This window comes from Aspergillus thermomutatus (genome assembly GCF_002237265.1).
Source record: "Aspergillus thermomutatus strain HMR AF 39 chromosome Unknown NODE_27, whole genome shotgun sequence".
NCBI lineage: Eukaryota > Fungi > Ascomycota > Eurotiomycetes > Eurotiales > Aspergillaceae > Aspergillus > Aspergillus thermomutatus.
Genome location: NW_020798075.1, coordinates 54,034 through 77,301, shown reverse-complemented (window position 1 = coordinate 77,301; position 23,268 = coordinate 54,034). Strand labels below are relative to the sequence as shown.

Sequence of the window (23,268 nt, the reverse complement as noted above, 5' to 3'; positions counted from 1 at the left end):
ATCACCGCTTCCTTACACCCATAAACCAGTAAATATGCAGAAAAGGCCAGATCATCATGCGATTGCCCGACGTAAACTCCCATCCAGAAACATCCAGATCCGGCTGACGGAGGAGATCCCTCAACTCCTCAGGCGTCCTACACCGCAACGTAGACACCAACCCATCAAACGAACAGACCACCGAGAAGAGCGGGACCACATACGTGAAGAACAGATGCAAAGGCGAATACCAGTACCGCTGCAGCGTATGGAAGAACGGATACAGCACCATGACAGGGATATTCAGCAGCGACGAGAAATTGCGCTGCGCGAACTCGAAAACACTGCCCAAGTCAACACCAACCACACCTGATCATCTCGAACGAGAGAAAAAGAAAAAAACCTACATGAACGAATCCGCCGACTCAACCGCACTCCTCAAAACCCCCCGCGCCACCGCATCGTCGAAATGATGAAAACACAAGTTGAACACCCGACACTCCTTCCCCTCATCGGCAACCCGCCCGCAACACGTCGCATCTCTGACTTCGGGAATAAACGATATATGCTCCTGCTTCTTGGCGATGACGGCCCAAGCATCGATCCTCGGATTCAGGTCTGTTAAGACGAACCGCGCGGGCGGGTTCCCCTGTTCCCGGAAGCGGGAGTTCAGGACGCGCTCCATGGTCGAGGTGGGCCCTCCTGCTCCGGCGCAGCAATCTACGAATGTGTAGGATGATGCATCGGGCAGATTTTCAGTGACGAGCTCGGCGGCTACGCCTGCCGGGGAGGTTCGGCTGAAGGGCGGCAGGTGCAGGTTCCAGACGCTGGTGAGGTAGGATTGGATGTAGGCGATGATCCAGTCTGGGCACCAGGGTTGGTCGCCTATTTCAAAGAGGTGGAAGCGAGGAGAGAGGAGCATTTTGAGGTTTGTTGATGGATAGGGATGGACTAAGGAGATGAGAAGGAATTTCAGTCAAGGAGGTGGATGATGAAATGTTTTGAATGAGGGATGCTGATTGGTCAGTGGGCCAACTTCCTTGATTTACTCAAGACTCGGTTATGATGAGAGAATTCGCATATCAAAATGTTTATTGTATATACTTATTGAGTGACGGCTGCAGTCTCCCCTGCGTACGACATGCTCAGCATTGGAATGGCAGAAAGATTACGGAAGGATCTCTCTCGTATAAGAGAATATATACCTGCAATCACATTTCCAAGCCTAGCTTGCATCCAACTCATGAGATGGGTCTTATGCTCGGCGGACTGGCAATGGTCTTCATCTAGGGATGATCCGATAGAGTAGGTGATCACCATCTCTGAGCAGTATGTCTATAAAAGTACATCTTTCGCTTCCTAAAGTATCTTAGATACTTGGCTGTCGATAGGACTATTCACTAAGGGTATCATTGGCCTATAAGGTCTGTATTTGCGCCATGATTGTCTCGTGGGCTCTAGGATTTTCCTATACAAAGTGTCTGATTCTGGATGTGTACTCCCGGGTCCAGGCAGCATATACCGGATGATAGCACCGGCATAGACATTGAATAACACGATGGCAAGAGAATAAGGTTATTGGGAGCTTTCTACTATAATTCAGAGCAATCGCATGATCAAATTGTGAAGAGTTTGGCCTCTGCATCCGTCGAAATGATTACTTCCAAACAAGTGAGATACACATCTCGATCAAATGATATTTATTTGCTCTACAGAGTACAATAGACTGTCATGGCTCTTGTTTTATGGAGTTTAGTAACCTTCATGTTTTGAGAATCGGTCTCGCCTAGAGATATACAGTGGAAATGAACGCAGTTGTCGAGAGGACTTTGTGGATTTTATAGCATACGCATAAATGCAACAGGATCAAACATAGTGAGAGCAAAAACAAGCAAAAATAAGCAAATCAATACGAAAGCAAATAAAAGCAAAGCAGACCAGATCGAAGCAAAATGAAGCAAGAGCTAACAACGCATCAGCATTTCACTCCCTCGGCATAACAATATTCAACCCCTTCAACACAGCAGCAGCACACCCAGAACCAGAAGCCAAAGAAGCACCACGAAGACCCAGCACCGTACCAGTTGACTTGCCTGCCTCTGTCTTCTCTTTCTCCTCCTCGTCAACCTCTTCAATCACAATACGCGGGAAACTCACAAGACCAGGCGACCGCAACCCCAACTCATCCTCGTCTGGAAAAATACCAGGGAACCCATCAAACACAGGCGACTGCAGCTCCGTCCTGGCATCGAGGTAATTTCCCCTAGACGAAGGCCGACGAGTCCTAGGCGACCTTTCCGGCGGTTGACCAGGAAACCCCACGTACAGAGGCAACGGCTCGGGATGGGGACGGGTACGAGGCGAACAAGGGGAGAGATCAGGGGTTCGCGGCGTAGGTCGGTATGTTGGGAAAGTGAAGCTTTCCAACTGGCGCATGATGGATCCAGTCTGGTCTTCTGTGTCGTCGTACACCGAGTCCGAATCAGACACCCACAGGCTGTAGAAGTCCTCGTCGTCGGTGTCGTTGGCTGGGCTAGTAAGTCGTTCTGCCTGGGTGTTGAGCATGTCAGTACCGATCACCACGTAGTCTTCAGAGATGGAGTCATTACGTTTCTTGGCGGGGCTGGGACCACGATCGTCGTCGTCTTCGTCTGCTGCAGCGTCGTCATGGGCGTTGAGCGGGACATCGACAAATTCGTGCCATAGCTCGGAGGAAATGATGGTCGACGCATTACCATTAGGGCTGGACTTGATGGTACTGGCATCGCTGCTCTCAGACTTGGGCTCCCCAAAGTCAAGATCGAGAAAGGCGTCATTGAACTCGCGCTTCCGGGACTTGTTGGTGTGCCACTGCATCTTGGTGGTGATGATGGGGTCCGAGCTGTCCAGTCCTTCAATTAGGACGTAGTACGGGACGCTGGGAAAGGTCTCTTCAGTGCCTCGGGTCAAGAGCTGGTCGGGCCAGTCCAGTTCACACTGGAGACAGTACGCCTCTCCTTTGGTGGAGCACAGGTCGTGTTCGACCTTGATGTTGGTGCAGGACAGTTCGGCGGGATTCGAGCCGGTCTGGGGTGATTTGCGCAGCAAATTGAGGAACTCGACGCAGCTATGAATCGCGAAGCTAGAGATGTGGCCGCAGAGGGTATAGTGGTGGAAGGTATATCGACACATTGCGAAAAGCGATGGTGATGAAGATGGAATGTCAATGCCATTATTCGATTCGATATGTTTATATACACATAGGTGAGACATGCATTGAAGACACCAGCATCGAAAGTAAAACACTTTTTAAAGGGCTATTGCCGCAGTGAGACTCTGGCCTTGACAAATACAAAGGCCTTGTTCTCCTTTGTTCTGTTTGAACCCTTCATCAATAAACTGGCACATCCCCGTCATACAGGTATGAGACAACGACCAAGACTACTTGACCAACTCTTTATCCTCCCTCTCCTCCTCCTCCGGCCCAAAGTCCGCTTCCAGATCCATCAGATACCGCACCCCCGAATCCAACAACCACCACGCCATTGTCTCATGGATGAACCGCAACATGCGATTCTCCCCCGGCATCGGGGTTTCTGTTTCGGTCAATCGCCAGCTAACTGTCTCACTGCAAAAGACCACTTTCTCGCCCTCCTCCCAGTACCGAATCACCCACCGCCCCTCGCACTCCTTCATGTCAATCTCGAACTCCACACGATCAGGCTTCCGAACTAAGACCCGGTAGACCCCGCAGATGACTTCGCCCTCGTTGAAGTCCAGGGATTGTATGTACGAAGAACGGAAGGTCCTACGCAGTTCCCAGGAGCAGGTGGAGCGCTGTTTCCAGGCTTTGGGGAAGTGCGAGAAGACGGTTAGGTTGCGGCGGAGGAGCAGGACAAAGAGAGTGGGGAGATTGTGTGACGGGAGGAGTTGGCGCGGAACGGAGCGCGAGGCATGATTATAGAGCGAGAAGTACTGGTTTGTGAAGACGGCAGGGGGGATGGAAAGGATCGATGAAGAGAGGGACTGGGGGAGAGTGCCGGTATGGAGGACGGGGTGGATGCGGGAAGCCAGGGAACGATGGCTGAAGTAGAAGTATGCTGAGGTGAGAGTGAGACTGAGAATGAGGAGAGATAATAGTGACATTGCGATATTATGAAGCTATCCCATACTGTGCGTGTGCTATCTGCTGGTGGAGGGTAAGAGCTGTAGTCATGTTTCGGGAAGAATGTGTCATGGAGCTGTCAGTGGGATAAGGATAGACTTCGGGTGGCCAATAACAGATGACATTTCCGTCCAGATCATCTTACTAAGATCATCAATTATCACCGGGGGTTTATGCTGTCCTACATACACACTGAGGCTGACTGCTGCGTCAGACTTGATCGGTAGGCTTGCTGCCGTGGAAGCTTGAATCAGCCATGTCGGACATTTGTCACTCGACCAAATGAGTCAGGACACGCATATATTTCTCTCAATCCGAGTTCATCGACTCTTCTGCCAAGATTTTCTGACTGTAAGTGAAAGGATATCTATTCTCAGACGGAAAATGATGATCATGCTGACTGTAGTTGCAGCTCGCGGCTCGCCTACACGGCAGGATTGGTATAAATACGTATCAACACCATGGACTCATCCACGCAACCTCGCTATCCAACAGATAGGAGTCTCCATCAGCATCATGTCCCAAAAAGCCCTCATCCTCCAGGAAATCGGCCAGCATCTAGTCGAGGTTGACCGTCCCATCCCACAACCGGGCAAGGGCGAGCTCCTCATCAAACTGACCTCTGTCGGCCGTAGGCCTCTCCTCCTCCACTGCACCGCACAAACTAACCGGTTGATAGTAAACCCCCATGACCAGAAATCCCGCGATCGCGGTCTCTTTGTGGCAACTACCCCTTACATCCCCGCGCACGATCTCGCCGGCGAGATCATCGCCATCGGACCGGAGACAACCACTCACCTCACCATAGGCGAGCACATCTTCGCCCAGAGCCGGCTGCCACTCAACCAAGTCCTCAACGACTTCAACGGGCTGCAGCAGTATGCCCTGGTAGACATCAAGTATGCCGCCAGAGTCGCCGACACCGGTCTCTCGGATGACGAGGCCGCTACCATCCCCGTCAACGTAGCCACGGGCTTCGTGGTGTTCTTCTCCGAGGGTGGGTTCGGAATACCCCTGCCCGACAGCGGCGTGGACTTTGACTACGCGTCCCAGAAGCTAGTGGTCGTCGGCGCAGCAACGAACTGCGGCCGGTACGTGATCCAGTTTGCCAAGTGGTTGGGGTTTGGGGTCATTGTTGCCGTGGCCGGGCTACGGACGGAGGACGAACTGAGGGAGATTGGGGCTACGCATGTGGTTGATCGGCATGCGAGCGATGTCCTCTCCCGGGTGCGGGACATCGTGGGCGATGAGCTCGTCTACGCACTTGATGCCTTCAATTTCGGACCGAAGCAGGAGCTGGGGGTTGCGGTGCTCTCGGACTCGAGGCGCGGGACGTTGGTGACGCTTGCGCCGGCGGTTGGGGAGATTGATAGAGCAAAGACTGGGGAGAAGAGGGCGGGATATGAGCGCCGGTTTATCAGGGGTGCGTTTGCGACCCATCCGGATGGCTTTTCGAAGCTGTTCTGGGAGAGGATTACGGGGTGGTTGAAGGAGGGGGTGATCCGGCCGAGTAAGTATCGGGTTATTGAGGGGTTGGATGCGGATAGGATCAATGCTGCGTTGGATGAGTATCGTGATATGGGAGGAATGAAGGTGCAAGTCCATCCGAATGTTTGAGAGCCTTGAGCTGAGTTGAATGCGATTATGATTATGCTGGCAGTGGGCTGCCTCTTGCTACCTTGACAGTCTTTGATGTATAACATAGCATCCTTTCACACCTCAGGACAATCGGAGAGGGTATTGTTGAGACACTGGACATGGCCAATCCAGAATCGAAGCAATAAGAAATGATTTGACTCCTCCGTAGGTCTTCTCTTCCCCCGCCATGTATATCAATCTATTTGGTTTCCTCCACCTCGTAAGACGCCTTCCTCGCCTTTCGAGCCATCCATTTTCGGTACGCAATGAGACTGATCAGTCCCAGGCCGACAATGAAAACGATGCAGAAGACCAGAATAACACCGGGGTTTCTGCTCGCCCAATTCCTGCGTTTGGCTAGTTGGTGGATTTGCGAGTTGCGGAGTGCGATTGCAGCCATTGTCTGTCTTGTCAGTTTCTTCTCGACCAGCGGATTCAATTGACTTACATATTGGGCTGAGGTAAAGCTGAAGGAAGAGAAGACGGGGACAATGACTGTCTGTCACTGTCAGGATGATTTCTCCCTGGATGAAAATGGTGACACGGGTGATCAATGTAGTCAAGAGGGTACAGGCGCGAGATAGGAAGATGTAAGAGTATCGGGTACATCGGAAGATGGACAGGTGCAAGGTTGGCAATGACGTGGAGATATCAACAGTGCAACCTTGACTCGGTCGATGAGCAAAGTGGTCCAGAAAGTTAAGTGATTGATGATTCTGTATGCCTTGTTATCATCCTTGCGGTGTCATCCATGATGGTGACAGTTTGGCATAGTACCACCTCCATATCAGCTTGATATCTATGCTCTACAGGGCAATTACAGCATCAGCTACAGTATTCGAAGAATACATCCTGCTATTGTCATGTCATCTATCAATGATGAAGCTCTATCCGCCAAGCTCCGGCTCCCCAGTCCCCACAACCCCACGTCGATCTCCCTTATCAACCATAATAACCATATCATTCTCATACTCCAGAGTCCGTAGACAGAAAATATCTTTCTGAATAGGGCCGAGCTGATTCCATCAATAGCAGCAAGAAATTCATTGAGAAATATCAACCGTTCTGTTTAAAGTATGTACCTCTCTCAATTTCGTGCAATGATTAAGGTAGCTCTGTGGATCCCGTTCCGTCTGCGTCACCACTCGATCATGTCTTCCATCATTGACTGATTGGCCATTATTGTGTAGGGAAGAACCTAAGAAGATATCTAGGTAGGCCACAATTACAGCTCTTGACGTCAGCACTTCCTTGTTTCCTCACTGTGTAGGAGGAATGCGCCTTGTTCGCTTAGAGGTCATGAACTCGTATACCTATATACCTACCTCTCTAGAGATGACTTTTAGTCCAGTGGTGGGAATACGGAATCATATTGAGATATATATATATCCATTATATGCAGACTCAATTTCCAAGATTAATTGCCTGGAACATCAATAGATCATCCCTCAAATGGCCCCGTTTCTCGTCTTTAACGGCAGGACTAACAGCGCGCCAAGCATTGGCATTTCCACAGTGAATGCAATAGCTTAAGGTTGTCACGGGACCTTCCATCACATTGTCATTATTATTCTAGAAAGTATCACCTCAAACCTGGTTATCATTAAACACCACAATACATTCTTCATCATTACCTCCTCTGGATTTCCGATGACTGAGACCCTGAGTCGAAGAGATCCGGATTCCACCGCTAAGAAGCTAATCCTGCGCTGCGCCCTAGACCTCGTATTCGGGACATGAGGCCCCAATCGACACGTCCACAGACATTGATCATCGGTCCGCTTCGTTGAAAATGGAAATGAGATGGACGCCAGGGACACTGCTTCCCCTCGATTGGCTCCCTGTCTTCGGATTTGTGCCATTCTGGACTCCTGCTGGGTGTGCCCAGGTTGCACCACAGGCATGGATCTTCAACCCCTGATGGAGTAACGGGCACCTGTCACCAAGTCTGCACCAGTGAGCATTTCGAACGACTCTCCAAACTCGGCTCTTCGTGCAATCATCCTGGTCGTCATATATTTTATACGAGATCGCCCCCCTAGCGTCGTGTGTCCTGTCCTCCATTTAATCATGGCGCTCCCCACCGGATGAGAACCACGTCTTGACTCCAGAACTCGCCGTGTCCTCACATCACCATGGCACCTCTCTCACCAAGGATACTCTCGCTAGCAATCGGTGCTCTGGCCCTCACCCCGCTGACCTCCGCATGGACGCTCACCTGGCGCAACTCGACGGCCGGCGCCACCATCATCGAAGAGAACAAGCCCGAAAACTGCACGCGGATCTGGCACCAGGAAGGCGAAGCGTTCTCCTGGGATCCAGAGGGGAAATGGTGCATGCACTTCTACAAGGACGCTGCATGCTCGGAAATCGCTGGCCTCGCCTGTGACGGCAAGGTCTGGCGCAAGGACGCCAGTCGCAACCTCTCCGCCTTCGACGTCTACCCGATGCCCCCGGACTCGGTCAGCGTCATTTTCCCGTCCACCTCATCTACAACCACCACCTCGTCTCCATCACACACCCCAACATCCACCGCCGTAACAACCACCGCCGCAGAATCCCAATCAGCGACCTCCGCAGCGGCAACCACCACCCCGACCGGACCCCCCTCCAGCACCTCCCTCTCCGGCGGCGCCATCGCCGGAATCGTCATCGGCGCCCTCGCCGCCCTCGCCGTCCTGGGCGCCCTCTTCTTCTTCCTCGGAAAACGCAACCGCAAGGCTGCCCAGCCCGAGAACCCCCGCGCTACATCGCCACAAACACCGCAATTTCCGCCCGGCTCCCCGCTGGGCCTCGTCTCGACGAGCGACACGGGCTCCCCGGCGCCGGCGTATGTCGTCCCGCACAAGCAGGAACTCGCCGAGGCGGAGATGTACCAGGCCTCGTATCCGCATCCGCATCCGCATCCGCGCGCGTACGCGGGATCCAAGTTCGTCGAGTTACCCGGTAACGGGGCGGAGGCGGAGCTGAGTAATAGTCGGCAGGTGCATGAGATGGATGGGACGAGTGATATCAAGAGGCCGGTTTATGAGGCTGCTTGATCACAGTGTGGGATTTTGGATGTTGTGTATATTAGCATATTTGCATTTAATGATACCTGGTGTTGGTGGCTTGCTTCAATTTACTTCTGCTTACGAGTGACAAGACACGACAGTCGCCTGTAAATCATGAATTCGAATAACAAAATGATGATCAATTCCTGGTATCATAAAACAAACAAAACAACTAATTCCCACCCGCATGATGCACCTCCACCCTCCCACTATTATGCCATGTCGCCAACATCACCCCGCACTTCCCACAGTAATGGCTGACATCTTTCAGCGACGACAACAGGTAGGGTATACACCCGAGACAGAGAAGGAAGCACAGCACAGCCGCCCATCCACTGTCTCACATTAGTTTCTGTCCTTTAATACTTGCACGCAGTTGAAAGGGTCCCTTACTGCGTGGTATTCCCCGTCTGCGCCTCCACCCTCGTCATCTCCCGAGACCCGCATACAGGGCAGTCGACGGGCGTCGGCCCGCGCTGCAGCGCGTGCAGCGGTGTCGCGGTGTTGTACCCGCTTGGGCGGCCCGTTCCAGGGCCTGCTTTGTGGTATTCCTGTACTGGGGGCTGCGACACCGGTTGCTGCTGGGGATGGTGTTCGGGGAGGGGTGATGGAGGCTGCATGTGTGCGTTTTGAGGGACCATAGGAGCTGGCTGGTGGGTTTCGGGGCCGGGGTGTTGTTCGTACGCCGGGGGAGGGACTGAGATCATGATTCATGTTAGTATTTGTCAGTTGATTGAGAGATCAGACGTACTTGAGCTGATTTTTTCGCCTGCCATGGTGAGTTTCGACTAGATTGGTATGGGTATCCTGGTGATGTTTTGCTCAAAGCTTGAGGATACAAACATCTTTTATAAAGACAAGGAGGGTCCTATATATAACTAGGCTCTAGCCTGTCTCGCCCATTCACCACATTGGTTGAATTATCATCTCCACCAGATAATCAGGTCAATCAGGGCATTGCTTGGAGCGCTGTTAGCCTTGTGGCGGACTGGCGGCTGCAAACCTGTCATTCGGTCATACCTTGATGTTGGACAACGCATACGAAAAGCCGCAGTCTGATAGTGATAGTTCACAATACGAGCCTTGAGCTCTTGGACCGGTGCTACATAACTCTGATCTGCGAATGTCATTTGCGGACTGGAGCTCGGGAGGCTGTGCTTTGGGGCTGTAAATGATCGGCAAGGCTGTGGGCGTCTTATGGAGTCAGGAGTAGCGAACGAGAGACCGTGATTGGGAACATGTCTCCATCAATCCTAGATTGAGCACTAAACCAGACACAGACATAATTTGATACGAGGAGTTGTCTTGGCTGGTGGGGATGTTCTGGAGGCTGTGTTTTGAATCAGTTGCCTAGACCACTTGCCTGAATCGTCGGGCATACTTCGTCTCACATAATAGAATGGGGAATTTTGATTGGTTCTGCTTTGGTTCTTTGTCTCTTTGAAGTCATACAGAGACGATGGCAATCATAACAAAGATCAAATATGGTATTCCAGCTTTTGAGTACTTTCAGGTAAGCTTTGAGAGGCTGTCGCTGGTAATCGGCGACAATAATCTGATAATCGACGGGCGCGGACACAATCAGCTCAGTCGAGTTGGAAAACCTATATAACCTCATGGGTCTCGGAAGGCTCGAGACCTGCACCTAAGTCTCGAGCTGCATGTATCACGAACGACGTCAGGATACTTGATAGACAAGGCGTTGGCGAGAACCCTGTAGATTGTCTTCCATTGTCTCGTCAGTCTGTATGCTCAATGCAAAATCAGATGGGAATCCAGTTCATACCTCGTTGCAAGCTGCGAAGAACATGTGTTGAGTAAGTCAAGGTTGATTTTAAGGCAGGTGCCCAGTGCCTCAGGCGATCAATTGCAATATGGCCTAAGGCCGATGTGCTTGCCTTTTTGACGGACTTGTTGTGTTTCCTTTCTTTCTGTTCTCACCTCACCTTTCCCAAGACTGATAATTTTGATCAGTCTCCTTTACAAATCACGTTGGTAACTCCCTAGCCATCCTGAACATATCTTCGAATCTATCATCCGTCTTGTTGCTCCATTTTGAAAGTTGTACTGCAAGAAACATGTCCTCCCTCCAACCTCTGGATGAACTGATCCGACTGGACGTCGTTCTCTCTTGCAGAGCAGCGCAAATCTGCTCAGTTGGTCGTACATGCTCGACCATCTTCGCCTAAGAACCCGGACCGAGCCCTCAAAGCTCTCAAAATGACCTCAGGACAGGTTGGTAAACACCGTTTAGTACGTCCTTCTGGCCTCTCCAACAAATTGACATTGATGGTTAAGCTGACCCTTTGTCACCTTTTAGCCGTGCCCGTTTGCAATTTCCTCCCTCCCAACTTCAAGTACTGCTACACCACAAAAGGATGCCATGACACATTGACTCAAAGTCGACAGACACGATTGCACACGTCAGCGACCGGGTCGCTTCCGCACCCAGAACTACAGCAGCGTGAATCCTAATGCTCTCCGGCGTATGCTAGAGGATCCAAAAATGTGTTCCACCATTGATTTGGTCGAATGTGCGTCACATTGCTTCTGCTTCCATCGAAGCCCCGCGAGCTCTCATTGCGCCCCACTCCCTGGATTATCGAGGGAATTCGAACCTGTCGAAGGTGCTCGCGTGCAGCACGTTGAGTGATCCGCATATTCAACAAGTACTGAAGTACATGGTGAGTTCCTCTAATACTCGACATAGGCTCTTTGGTACCTGAGATTAACATGAGCTGATGGAGTCATTCCGACCCCTTAGATGCACTAAGATCAGTTACAGGCAGACGTATTTTTATCACGGTGCACCTGCCCCTCGTCGATGATTCAGAATCTGAACATCCAACTAGCTTGGCTGGCCTGCTGCAAGTGATAGCATTGTCAAAGGCGAAACAATCGGAAGCTATATTGAAGTTTACATTTCTCAGTGTCCATAGCTTTTCTCGTGAACAACCATCATAATAGAATCATGTCAGAGAAATATTTGGACATTTCGAGTCCTCCGAGCCTGCTATAACCGTAGACTGATGTTCGACAGAGTATTTTCGCGCTGGAGGGCGAAAAGCACCCGGCCGTCATCATGGTTCTCGTTCCGGGGCTCTTGCGACCCTGATATCATGCTACCATCTACAATCAGCCCGGCAGTATAGGAAAGAGCTATGCGGTGCAACGAATGACGGCGTCTGTCAACGGTTCTGCTGCCTAAGGCACTTGTCGTGTGACTCGCCAAAGCTGGCAGATTCCTCGCTATTCGACGACCTACTTAGCAGTCTTCATTGTCGTTACCCCAGTTTCCTTTCCATCTTTTCTTTTTTGTAGCACAATTATCAAGTTTGTGTGATATGCAGCTTCATCCCTGAGATTCATCTGAGTGCGCCATGGTACTAGCCTTGTACTTTGTCTCCACGCGTCATTACATGGTAATCGTCACTAATTTGACGAGTTTTCATCTCCAGCTCGACATGTATGGGATGGCTTGAGTATTGCCAGCCTTCTTCAGTTCTTCGGTCCTATCGAACATCTCTATGCCTTGGATTCTGAAGCTCAACAAGCTGTTTTCGCGCAGATGGCGTGGCCGAAGGCTCCGAAAACAGAAAAAGGATTCAAAAAGCGAGTCCAAGGATACTGCCATCAAGAGAAAGGGAAATCGCTTGCCTGTGGGTAAAAGATGGAGAAACTGCTCGGATTTTGACTCCTGGTTGCGAGAAACGTACATGCCGTTGGATGGCGCCTGCATACGGGATTTCAAGGCTTCCTACAACCCTCCTAACAGGGGCTTTCCTGAATGGATACAGCACCGAGCAGAGCAGTATATGGTGACCCTTCAGGAATTGCTTCAACAGGCGGGTATTAAGGGTATTCAATGGTTCAAGTTCCCAATTGCCGACGAGAGTGTGGACGAGCTGGTACGGGTTTTTGGATTACTGCTACGCGAAACTCTACACATGCCTCCCTTGGATTCCCACAGGCTCTACTTTTGTTATAAGACCATGCGAGAGTACCTTCCTGACCCAGTCTTGCTGGTCAGTCCAGCTTTGGACACTCATAACCAATCACTCTGCGTAGCCGAGTTCGGAAAGGAAGAGCCAATAGCTGTCCCAACTACGCCTCGATTTGGAAGCCATTGGAGGAATTGCCGAACCGTTGACGACTTTGCGAGACTTTTCAATCTGGATGACGATGCGAAGGGTTACATCGCTCCGCCCGGCTCAAAAATCAAACCAGATCTCCCGGCTTGGCTGAAAGAAGGTGCCGAGGAGTATCTGGATGTTGTACTAAGATTTCTGAAAAAGGGTGAATGGGAAGGTATTCACTACAGCAGAGCCGCTCAAGTTTCCCGAGATGATGAGAACGCTCTGATTCATATATACGTGGAACTAATGAAAATAAGCCCATACTTCGAGATGCAGAGGCTATCTAGCTATCATGAAGCACTGCTAAGATTGCTGCCCATCTGGCACCGCCCGCCAGTCCATAAATGGAAGCCTGCTCTTTTTCCCAATCGTTCCCTACATGATGTGACTTGGCCTCTCTACGGGGAGATCCTGCGTCGATTTCAAGAATTTAATATCCATCGCAACGAGCTCTACCGCGGTGTTGCGCCTTTTACTGCTCTCGTGGGCCCTGAAAAATATGGCAAGAGTTTTTTTGTGCAGCAGATGGCTCTACAAGGCTACACATATGTTGTATACCTCTTGTTGCAGACGGACAAGGCTTATCTCCAGTGGAGATCACCCGAAGACCATACTTTGGCGAAATCACCATGTGAAGGTCTCCCGAATCGGCAACGAATACTTGAGTGCTTCATAGCTGTCAATCTCGTCAATGTTAAGCTGTGCAGAGATGTCGGCATCTGTCCCCGAGCATTCTTCGACATGCAGACTCAGATCCCGTTCAACAACTTGTTCGAGGAGTTCAAGAAGATGCTATGGCAGGCATTTGAAAGTTTAACACAAGCTGTTCACCGTGTGACTGAGCGGCTACGGCCACCGGGCCGTCGGGACGAAGATGACAAGTATTGGAACCAGGCTTTGAAATACTGTCTAGGCAAGTACGCGGCACTCATGTGGAGGAAATTTTTCACTCTCCGTGCAGTATTGCCAATTTACCAGGGGTACCATGATTGTTCAGACCGTCCCAGCGATACTGCCCTCAAAGAAGGGAGTCCCGCTATGGTCTTGTGCATCGATGAACAGCACCTGAACGCCGCATGGCTTCCCAACAAGGAGCGTAAGTTGGCGTGGTATAACGAGATGATAAAAGCCACCTCCACTCGCGTAAAGCACCAATGGGATGCCCCAGAAGACCGTTTCTTTGCGTTGTTCGTACATCGAGAGTCATCTGATATGCCGCCGAAGCCCTATCATCCCTTCCCTGATATTCAGATCGAGCATTTGAAATAGAACGCTTTCTGTCCGGACACGTTCGGAAAACTTAATCTTAATCTTATATAAAGGGATCTAACTTGCTATTGTTGAAATATCCTTTGGTTTCCTTGCTAGCGAAATGTACAGGCTGCCTTTGGACTTCAGAATTGAGAGCACCCGGCACTTTAGATGCATGACATGATAGCGCAACTGAAAGCGAATGTCACCGTATGCAGCAGAGAATTAGCGACACCATTGACTCTTCGGCAATCTCCTCGAACGACTCGACACTCTAGGCAATGTCGTAGCTGTCGCCAGCAGAGAGCCATCCACCACAACCGATCTTCTGGCTCTAGCAGTCCGTTGTTACGATGGCAAGGCGGAGACTGAGCTGATCTGGCCACTCTCTCGAAGCTCGCTGCTGTAGACTTCGAAAAGATGGCTAGATTTTGGTTCTCAGTCCGATATGACTCTACCTGGCGTTGTCGACCGATGATTATACAGTTGTGAAGTTGGTTTGATTACCTGACAGATGTGTAGTTGAAGTTTGTGAGTCTAGTTCATGACAATAATATTTGAGGAGTCTAATCCTATCTGTAACTGATAGTCAACCATACCCGCTAATTCACCTTGAAGAATGTGTGATGAGCTATTATACATTGTTAACCTCACAAACCGAGTAGAAATGTTGCCTGCAGACACCGATAGCAAAAATAGAAACCAAAATACAGAGATCCCAAATGAGAAGTAGAAGGCAGACGAGGCCCCCATACCGTCAAGAGTCACGATGACCTGTCCCGAGGACCTCGTCATGGTGTTTCGCAGAAAAGGTACCGATGCGCGGTGGGTTCCCCTGTAAGCTGTGTTATTGGTGACCCAGAAGGCTCTTCCTCTTGGACTTTGAGTCTCTGGCAGCGACAGGAACCTTGTCTAATCGGATTCCGAGTCCAGCTCCGCGGCTATCGAAGTGCCGGGTCTGTGTATGGCCCGGTAGACAGGAAAATGACTGAAGACAGGCATTCTTTCCAAATTTTTGGCGGGGTGATTGTTTCTATAAACATGCCCACTGAGCCTTGCCCTCACGTTCCATGAGACAGGGCAACGGCACGAGTCGATTATCGCCAGTGAACCGGACCATGCTCTCCGCAGCTCGTGCGGTTGTCTGTAAAGACTCTCTTTGCCTGCTAGGTAGTTCGCCGTCATCCGGGTCCAGCATGTTCTTTTGTGACCGTAGCTCCCGCTTAGTGTTCGAATTTCTGTCAACGTGCAGGATGTTGGGCGTTTGGTGTGATCCAGGAATGCTGACAGCCACAGAAATGAACGGCTTCGCCGTCTGGAGAAGGCTCCATGAAGATGGACTCGGGTGCTCCCTAGAACGATGCAATTGCGAGTACACCCTGACTTCGACTGGTGCATGTACGACGATATGGCAGGATGATCCTCCAAACTGAGACAGTCCTCGGTGGAGGCACATTCGTTCAGGCTCCGAAGCATAGCTCACGTCCGCTGATGCTCGCTCCTCGAAAAGTGGCTGAAGCCCAATGTCGGAATTGTAGAGCAAAGGCGACAACTGCAGACGTTTTCCGCGCCTGACGTGCCCGACGGCTATTGCAGGCCATGAACGTTGTATGGCAAGCCTCGGGGTTTATGCTTTCAGATCGTTAGTTAACCATTCTGGTATTGGGAGAGGAACCAGGATAACTTACAATTCATCGTTTCTTCGCACCAGTCAGGCCATGAGCCCGACGATATGCCCCTTTGACATTATCAAATACCACAGCCAGAGTGATCATTGCCGTCGCCATACCAGGACACACAGCTGGATCCCAATATCCCTCGACATCATAAAAACCAGTGTACCATTCCAGTATCTCTGCCAGATGGTATGCATTTCTAGCATACCCTCCATGGTCTAGGCAGCCTCATTAGTATACCAGCAATATTTGGGCTATCAGCCCATTCGCCATCTGGCTGGACCTCCTGTATCACGATTGAACTCAGACGTGAGATCAAGCGCACTCGCATGAGTGACCTGACACAACGTCACACCAATGAAGGGTATATCCAAGAGCCACGCCAGAGGCTTGGACAACCGCCAGCCATTCGTGGTGGAATCGTCTCCACGCACGGTCGATAGCGCAGAGGCAAATGACGTCCCAATTTGCTTTCCTTCCTTAAGATCAACCTTTTTGTCGCAGTTGAGCACGCCAATGGCTCAACAAAGGCTGAACGTGGACCCTGATGTGCCCATATTCGGGAAGAGTCTTGCTGAGAGCCCATGAATCCGCAACGTTGGGCTTCTGAGCTAACAGATGCAGATGTAACTTCACGAACACACGGCAGGATGGGGAGAGGGTGAGAGTGTCAGACGAAAGCGACACCACTGTATCCTGAAAGCTCTATGGTGCTCAAGGTCACTCGTACAGATGCCCTTTTTTTGTGTAAACATGTAAGTGACCATGGCAGCATGAACTTCATGAGGAAGTGTATTCGAATTTGAATATACGGTACACATTCCTGAGGTGCTCTCGATTCGATTGCGACCTTCGCTGACAAGGACAAGCTTCCCAAGTTTGTTGTTGGAACCATCTGAGACTGCGACGCGACGTTCCGGAATGCCTTGCCAGCCCGCCCCCGGGGAGAAATAGAGGAGAATAGCAGGTTGTAAAGGTGCAGAAACATCCTCATCAATTTTGTATGGCCGTTTTTCGGTGTTGAGCGTTAGCTCTTGCATTGAGGTCTTTTGCCCCGTCATGCAAGAAGAATCAAGGCAGACGACAACATGTTGTGTCGCAGTAAAATTTGTCGAATGTGTCCATGCCGTCACGCTCTCCTCTGAATACGACAACATGTTGTGTCGCAGTAATTTTGGTCGACTGTGTCCATACCGTCACGCTCTCCTTTGAGGCCTGCAAACATGCAGATGCATGCCCATGCACCTCTTCGCTGTGCATGAAGCGCCAGAGCCTAGAATGCCCGTAATGGGAATCGGCTCAGCGGTGGAACCACGATACCGTTCATCGTCAAGGCCAATCACACGCAACCAATCTGAAAGGTTATGAGACATCAGCATAATTGCTGTGTCGGTTGTTCAAGATCGATTGTGTCGGTCCTTGTTTCTGGCCGCGTGTAGAGAGCGCCAGCACAGCAGGCCACGATGTTGAGCGAAGGTGCCAGGGGAATAATGAAACTGACAGTCACCACAGGCCACCAAAGGGTGGTCAATTCGACCATCTCCATGATGGAGTGGAAGATTCCAGAGGTTGGAAGCTATCAAGAAAATTGCCAGAGTATTGCACCGCGGTTCGTGACAACTTGTAAGGCGTGACGAGAATGAATTTCATGGATGACAGCGCGTGCTGAGGACTCCCATGTTGGTACTCCGTAGACATTCGGCCGATCGATACCTCGGTTCGATTCGTGTCCTCCTCACGAAAGGGCCACTGGCTCTGGACAGCCTCACGTGGAGTGTGTAAAATGCCAATTGCAAAGTCATCAAGCAGTTCCGACTCGTAAGGGGAGGTTCGGAGAGAGCGCGAGACGCCAGGATAAGAAGGGAGCAGAGCCCAGCCAAGTCGGGTTCCATTTGAACTTATTCCGAAGCGACTTGCTTGGGTCGAGCGAACGACAGCAAGCGTTCTCAGAAGTTTTGTACGTTTTTCTGTGCTGGAAAAGGCCAGTTGGGCGGACTGTATAGACTTGTGTCGCCCATACGTTCTGGGTCACTGGCACTTCGCAAGGTATAAGGAGATCTGGGATGGCCGGTGATTGTCGGACATCAATAACTGTTTCATTCCTTTTCAAAAACAGGCCTGCGGGTTGATCAGGGAAAATGGCAAGAAAAATGCAGGCTCAGACGTTTGAGGCATGCGTGCTTCGAATGTACGGGAAACACGCACAGCAATCGCTGCTGAAGAGCATTGCGTTCACCTCCTGCATTGAATTCGGAAGTGAGCCTTTCCAGCCATCAAGGCGCAGTGGCAGTGATTAGATCCACTCCCTCACAGTAAGCATGTCCAGATTGCCGATGAGCTTCAGAATGAAACCGAAGCATATGTATGGCTCTGTCGAAATAGGCAGGAGGGAGATGTCGAAGCATGAGCAGCGGTCGAGATTGGACTGAGTCTCTTATAGATATCGATCAAAAAACGGAGACCCTCGGTGAGGTTTGTTGATTCTGATCGTCACTCTTCCCATGTCGATCCATCTTTTCGGCAGGACACTGGCAAATGGGACTGTATACCGGTGGGTTAGCTTCTGCGCCACTTTCCGCGGATCTCAACTCCAAGCAAAAGAGAACTCACCTGCCAATAAGGAATGGCACAATGTGACCGTCAGAAAGGGTGTTTTGTCCCGACGGACCACCACTTGTGAACCGCTGGCACTCGATAGCCAGGGTCAAATTCCATCGGACTGAAGGGTCCAATACAGAAAGCAATGGAAAAAGCCATATGCCTGAGAGCTGTCACACCGGCGGTCACCTCCTGCTTTGGTGATGCTGTTGTCATATCGACAAAGATGCTGCTTGACCCAATCCTGCGTAACTTTCAGGTAATAAGCCGAACGCCCCGCTGAGGCCTTTCCCCGGCCGAGAGCATGGTGTGTAGAACACAAGAAGACGGACCCGTTATCTGCAGGTACACTTGTTTATAGAAAGAGGCAAGCGGTTATCTATCGCGGCGTAGCCAGACTGGCCGCTGTTGCGCAGTTTCGCATCAAAGTGCGAAACCGGTTACCAGCTGTGCTGGATGTGATCTCTACTGCCTCCGCAGTACAGAGATATTTGGCGGGCCCGTGAAAATATCGAAATATTTGGCAGTCCGGAGCACTATCAAGTGCCTAGCATATCGATTGCGAGCGAGCGGAAAAGACAAGAAGCTTTGTGAGAGTGCAGTGAGACAAGTGCTGCAGACTCCTGCTGTCTGTGACTGTCGACAGAAAACCACAACAGAGTTGCTCATAGAGAGCACGTTCCGCCAGCTTTCAGATATGAAAGGAATCTGCGTCTCCAATGTAAGCCTGTCGTCGATGACCTCAAACACCGCAAATCATCGTGGTGGGCTGCTGCCGCAGTTGATGTGCCGTTCTCTCTTGAGATGGGGTCATGGTTGGCCGTTTCTGTGTAGCCCTGATGAACCACCGCTGAATATAATCGTTCAGCATCTGATAGCCAAGACGACCTCTCAATCGATGACTGACCGAAGGTCAACATCGCCCGGCATGAACAAATACAGCTGATTGTGAAACTTGAAGTCAAAGGGCCGTGGTACCATGGATGCCAGTTCGGAGGCATTGCCGGAAATTGAAGAAAAAGGCAGCAATTGAAAACGGTTGCCTGTCTTGCAGGTATCTTGAGGTGCTGGCACATGGCGGTGTTTGTGTTCATATTCCAGCCACCAGAAAGGCTGCGAGAGCAATATCAAAATGCAAGACAAATCGACATGGATGCCGTCTGACAACCTGGAGACAACAGAGTTAATCAGATGAACTGATTATCGTTTTCGAGAACACTCACAGATTCAAGAACATACCAAGGAACGAGGAGCTCTCCAGGGTGGATCAACTCTCGAGGCCCAAGACGAATACCATTTGGACATGATCTCCTCCCGCGTCAGAGGCGCCACATAAATATAATTTTGTGGCTCGAACTTTGGAAGTGATAGGTGCCTGCTCGTCTGGATTTCAGATGTAGCGCGGCAGAGCTGTCGAAACAGTAAGCCGGAGCGAGGCATGCAAAACCCGCATGTTGTAACAGTCATTGCTCCGCAACATTCATCGACTCTTTTGTTGTATCTTGAGCACACAAGGTAACACCACATTAGTATTTTTGATCATCATGTTTGAAAGGGACATGACTCACCAAGCATCATGTTCGATGCCATACTCCCACACAGTTCACTTCCAGAGAACTGGGTCTCTGTGATGTCAGGGTCGCATTTGTCAAAGTCCGCTGGCCAGTTGACGATTGTATCCTGCATCTGCTGCAGCGCTGAATCTGCCCATCGGCCATTCAAAACCAAGAAAACACTGCTGTGCAACTTGGGCAGCAGCAGCGTAATCGCTGTGCCCTCATGCTGCAGTGCCGCACCACCACATCGGGACAAAGGTGAATGATGCCCATGTCCGAGGGATGTTGGATGAGGGGGCCCCAAGAATCGACCGAAACACAGAGAAACGGACCGTACATTTCGGGTCCGTATTCGAAGGGTGGGTACAGTAATGCCCCTGGTCAGGTCGTAGGTGTGTTGTTCTCGTTCAGCCGGGGCTCACGTGCGATGACTTGTCGCTCAAACATATTTTGTCCAGCTTGGGCAGGCTCTCTGGCCAATGTGTCGAGTCCGTCGTGCAGATGAAGATTGAACGGTTGAACGGTTGAACGCTGTTCGCAAAGGCGGCAACACTCCGGCTGCAGACTTCATGTCCCGCAGCGAACCAAGGCTCGTAGTGCCATGGAAATTCGACTGAATGGCACCTCAGAAAGGGACACATCAGATGACTTTGAGCTTGAATCCGGGCAATCCACGGTGGAAATGCTGTTGGCGTCCGGGACGAGGGACCATCTTTCGAGAGCAGAGCAATGCCTTCCATTGCAAACTTTCTTGCTGGAGAGGCGATACCACTGTCGTCGGTCAGAACAACACATTTGATTTGCTCCTCAGGCAGACTCACCTAATGCGTTTGTGGAAAGAATAACCGAGGCTGGATCGACATGTCCGAGATGGTTGGGTGGAGATGTATCTTGCCAGGGCTTGGCCGTCGATGTCTGGCTGTGACATTATCATGGGCATTGAAGCCTGGGCCGTTGGGCAGTTAGTCGACGATACTTTTGGAATTGCAAGCTCAACGTACCTGTTTCCTTTGCAACTCTGGGAGTTGATTTCAACCCATTCGAAGTGAGCTTAGGCCGTGGCTTCGAGGCCAGAAAACCACTTCGGTATGACTCGGGAGATAGGCATCGGATTTGTGACTTGCCATCACCTTCGAGGTTGAAATAAGGAAAACAACGAAGGACTGGGGCATAGCAGAGCTAGCTGCTTGCCTCCTTAGTGGTGTGATCGTAAGGTATCACTCATCCCTGACTGAGGGGACAACAACATGAAACCGAAGAGAGAAAGGTTGCTAGCATGTAGACTGCCAAAGGTGAATTGAGAACTGCCTCGATGATGAGAAGAAGAAGAAGAAGAAGAAGCCTCGAGGAGGGGGGAGAGGGGGCTATTTATCTTCCTCCTGCTGTCCAGATCCGTGAAGGTATTCGATTATTCTCGCCTACGTGAATATTGGCAGATAAATCGCGTGAATTTCGATGTGCAAGAGTATGGGATAATGTTTCACTTTCTCGGATTCCGTCACTATTCTTTAGCCATGAATTCTAGAATACCAAAATCGTGAATACTCACTCTGCTCTCACTGAATCAGGCTGAATGAGTGTATCTCGGACCAACTCCGACTGCTGTCGTCCATCCCACTCTCCTCCCCCACTGCTTGGACCTTGGACTGCGCATTTATAAACGCCTCAATCTCGTCGGACTTGAAGTTAGAGTAGTCAAGTCATTAAATTCATTCCTACATTGAAAGATCGTAACACAGAGAAACACCAGAATCAATCGAAATGTCTAAACCTACTATCGGCTTCGTCGGCCTAGGAGCCATGGGCTTCGGCATGGCCACCAACCTCGTGCGCGAAGGATACCCCGTTGTCGGCTTCGATGTGTTCCCAGCCTCGGTGCAGCGGTTCCAGTCTCAGGGAGGAATCCCCGCCTCGTCGCTACGGGAGTCGGCAGAGGGGAAGGACTTTTACATTTGCATGGTCGCGTCGGCCCCGCAGGTACAGTCTGTTCTTTTTGCGGAGGAGGGTGTTGTGCAGTGTACGTCTACTCTTCGTATCTATCTGACTGATTATGTGAGATGAACCTGTTACTGATATAAACAGACCTCCCGCAGAATGCTACCCTCTTCCTCTGCTCCACCGTCCCCGCTTCCTATGCGCAGTCCGTAGCTGCCGAGCTGCAGTCCCGCGGCCGTGCCGATATCCGCTTCATCGACTGTCCCGTTTCCGGAGGCGCCAAGCGCGCTGCCGATGGGACCTTGTCGATCATGGCGGGTGCGTCGGAGGAGGCGCTGAAGAGCGGTCGCAAGATACTGCAGGTCATGTCTGATCAGAACAAGCTGTACCTGGTACCTGGCGGCGTCGGGGCCGGGAGCAACATGAAGATGGTGCATCAGGTGCTGGCGGGAATTCATATCCTGGGCGCCAGTGAGGCGATGGGCTTCGCGGCGCACTTGGGGCTCGATGCGAAGACGACTGCCGACAAAATCATCGGTTCTGAGGCATGGACGTGGATGCATGAGAACCGGTTGCAGCGGATGGTGGAGGAGGACTGGAACCCCGGTGCTAGCGCGCTGACGATTATTCTCAAGGACGTGGTAGGTTACCTCTACTGTTGCTTTTCGATCAGATGCTGAATGTCTAGGGTATTATCACGACTTCTGCCCGCCAACACCACTTCCCGACCCCTCTCTGCTCGACTGCCGAGCAAATCTACCTCTCGGCGCTGCTGCAGGGCTACGGCCCCAAAGACGACTCCGCCATGGTCCGCCAGTACTATTCCAAGCCCCTTGCCAGTGTGACCTGCACCGCAGAGGATCCCTCCGGTGCTCTCCAGCTCGTCCTAGATCTGATGCTGGGGATCAACCTCGTGGCAGCGGCAGAAGCTATTGCGTTTGCGCGGTATCTGAACGTTGATCTCGCGCAGTTCCACCAACTAGTCAGCGCCGCGGCTGGTGCGAGCAAAGTGTTTATCCACAAGGGATTAGAGATGATCGAGGGAAGACTTGGGGACAAGGCGCCGGAAGGGTCTCAGACGCTGGATGAAGCCGTGGTACAGATGGAGAAGGCGGTGCAGAAGGCGAGGGACCTGCACTGCCCACTGCATCTGGGCAATGCGGCGTTGGAAAAGTTGCTGATGGCAAGGAGACAAGGACTCGGAGGGGAAGCGAGCACAAGCGTGATCAAGGTGTTTGGCCGGTAACTTGTACTAGTATATCATTATCTTCTGCAAAATGAGTCTAAGCCTAGGCCCCTTAA

General features: G+C 51.1%; 9 protein-coding genes across 9 annotated transcripts; 4 read left to right on the top strand and 5 right to left on the bottom strand.

Annotated features, from left to right (window-relative positions):
• Window position 1: 1 nt before the first annotated feature.
• CDV56_107286 (uncharacterized protein) lies at window positions 2-901 on the bottom strand (the record flags this gene model as incomplete). Its single annotated transcript, XM_026760905.1, has 3 exons — window positions 2-137; window positions 204-323; window positions 387-901. 3 exons carry the CDS (start codon window positions 899-901, stop codon window positions 2-4), a joined length of 771 nt encoding a protein of 256 aa, XP_026617206.1.
• Window positions 902-1,962: 1,061 nt separating this feature from the next.
• CDV56_107188 (uncharacterized protein) lies at window positions 1,963-3,150 on the bottom strand (the record flags this gene model as incomplete). The annotated part of the gene is made up of 1 exon (XM_026760807.1): window positions 1,963-3,150. The coding sequence occupies one exon, from the start codon at window positions 3,148-3,150 to the stop codon at window positions 1,963-1,965; it is 1,188 nt and encodes a 395-aa protein (XP_026617205.1).
• Window positions 3,151-3,399: 249 nt separating this feature from the next.
• On the bottom strand, window positions 3,400-4,104 carry CDV56_107139 (uncharacterized protein; the record flags this gene model as incomplete). The annotated part of the gene is made up of 1 exon (XM_026760758.1): window positions 3,400-4,104. One exon carries the CDS (start codon window positions 4,102-4,104, stop codon window positions 3,400-3,402), a length of 705 nt encoding a protein of 234 aa, XP_026617204.1.
• Window positions 4,105-4,639: 535 nt separating this feature from the next.
• CDV56_107067 (zinc-binding alcohol dehydrogenase family protein) lies at window positions 4,640-5,740 on the top strand (the record flags this gene model as incomplete). Its single annotated transcript, XM_026760686.1, has 1 exon — window positions 4,640-5,740. One exon carries the CDS (start codon window positions 4,640-4,642, stop codon window positions 5,738-5,740), a length of 1,101 nt encoding a protein of 366 aa, XP_026617203.1.
• Window positions 5,741-7,896: 2,156 nt separating this feature from the next.
• CDV56_106911 (uncharacterized protein) lies at window positions 7,897-8,802 on the top strand (the record flags this gene model as incomplete). The annotated part of the gene is made up of 1 exon (XM_026760530.1): window positions 7,897-8,802. The coding sequence occupies one exon, from the start codon at window positions 7,897-7,899 to the stop codon at window positions 8,800-8,802; it is 906 nt and encodes a 301-aa protein (XP_026617202.1).
• Window positions 8,803-9,203: 401 nt separating this feature from the next.
• CDV56_106869 (LITAF-like zinc ribbon domain-containing protein) lies at window positions 9,204-9,590 on the bottom strand (the record flags this gene model as incomplete). The annotated part of the gene is made up of 2 exons (XM_026760488.1): window positions 9,204-9,511; window positions 9,566-9,590. 2 exons carry the CDS (start codon window positions 9,588-9,590, stop codon window positions 9,204-9,206), a joined length of 333 nt encoding a protein of 110 aa, XP_026617201.1.
• Window positions 9,591-12,341: 2,751 nt separating this feature from the next.
• CDV56_106615 (uncharacterized protein) lies at window positions 12,342-14,219 on the top strand (the record flags this gene model as incomplete). The annotated part of the gene is made up of 1 exon (XM_026760234.1): window positions 12,342-14,219. The coding sequence occupies one exon, from the start codon at window positions 12,342-12,344 to the stop codon at window positions 14,217-14,219; it is 1,878 nt and encodes a 625-aa protein (XP_026617200.1).
• Window positions 14,220-15,234: 1,015 nt separating this feature from the next.
• Window positions 15,235-17,256, bottom strand: CDV56_106416 (uncharacterized protein; the record flags this gene model as incomplete). Its single annotated transcript, XM_026760035.1, has 6 exons — window positions 15,235-15,788; window positions 15,910-16,095; window positions 16,203-16,368; window positions 16,421-16,488; window positions 16,608-17,059; window positions 17,123-17,256. 6 exons carry the CDS (start codon window positions 17,254-17,256, stop codon window positions 15,235-15,237), a joined length of 1,560 nt encoding a protein of 519 aa, XP_026617199.1.
• A 4,536-nt stretch (window positions 17,257-21,792) lies between these two features.
• CDV56_106044 (uncharacterized protein) lies at window positions 21,793-23,212 on the top strand (the record flags this gene model as incomplete). The annotated part of the gene is made up of 3 exons (XM_026759663.1): window positions 21,793-22,048; window positions 22,114-22,607; window positions 22,655-23,212. The coding sequence occupies 3 exons, from the start codon at window positions 21,793-21,795 to the stop codon at window positions 23,210-23,212; spliced, it is 1,308 nt and encodes a 435-aa protein (XP_026617198.1).
• Between the last annotated feature and the right edge of the window lie 56 nt (window positions 23,213-23,268).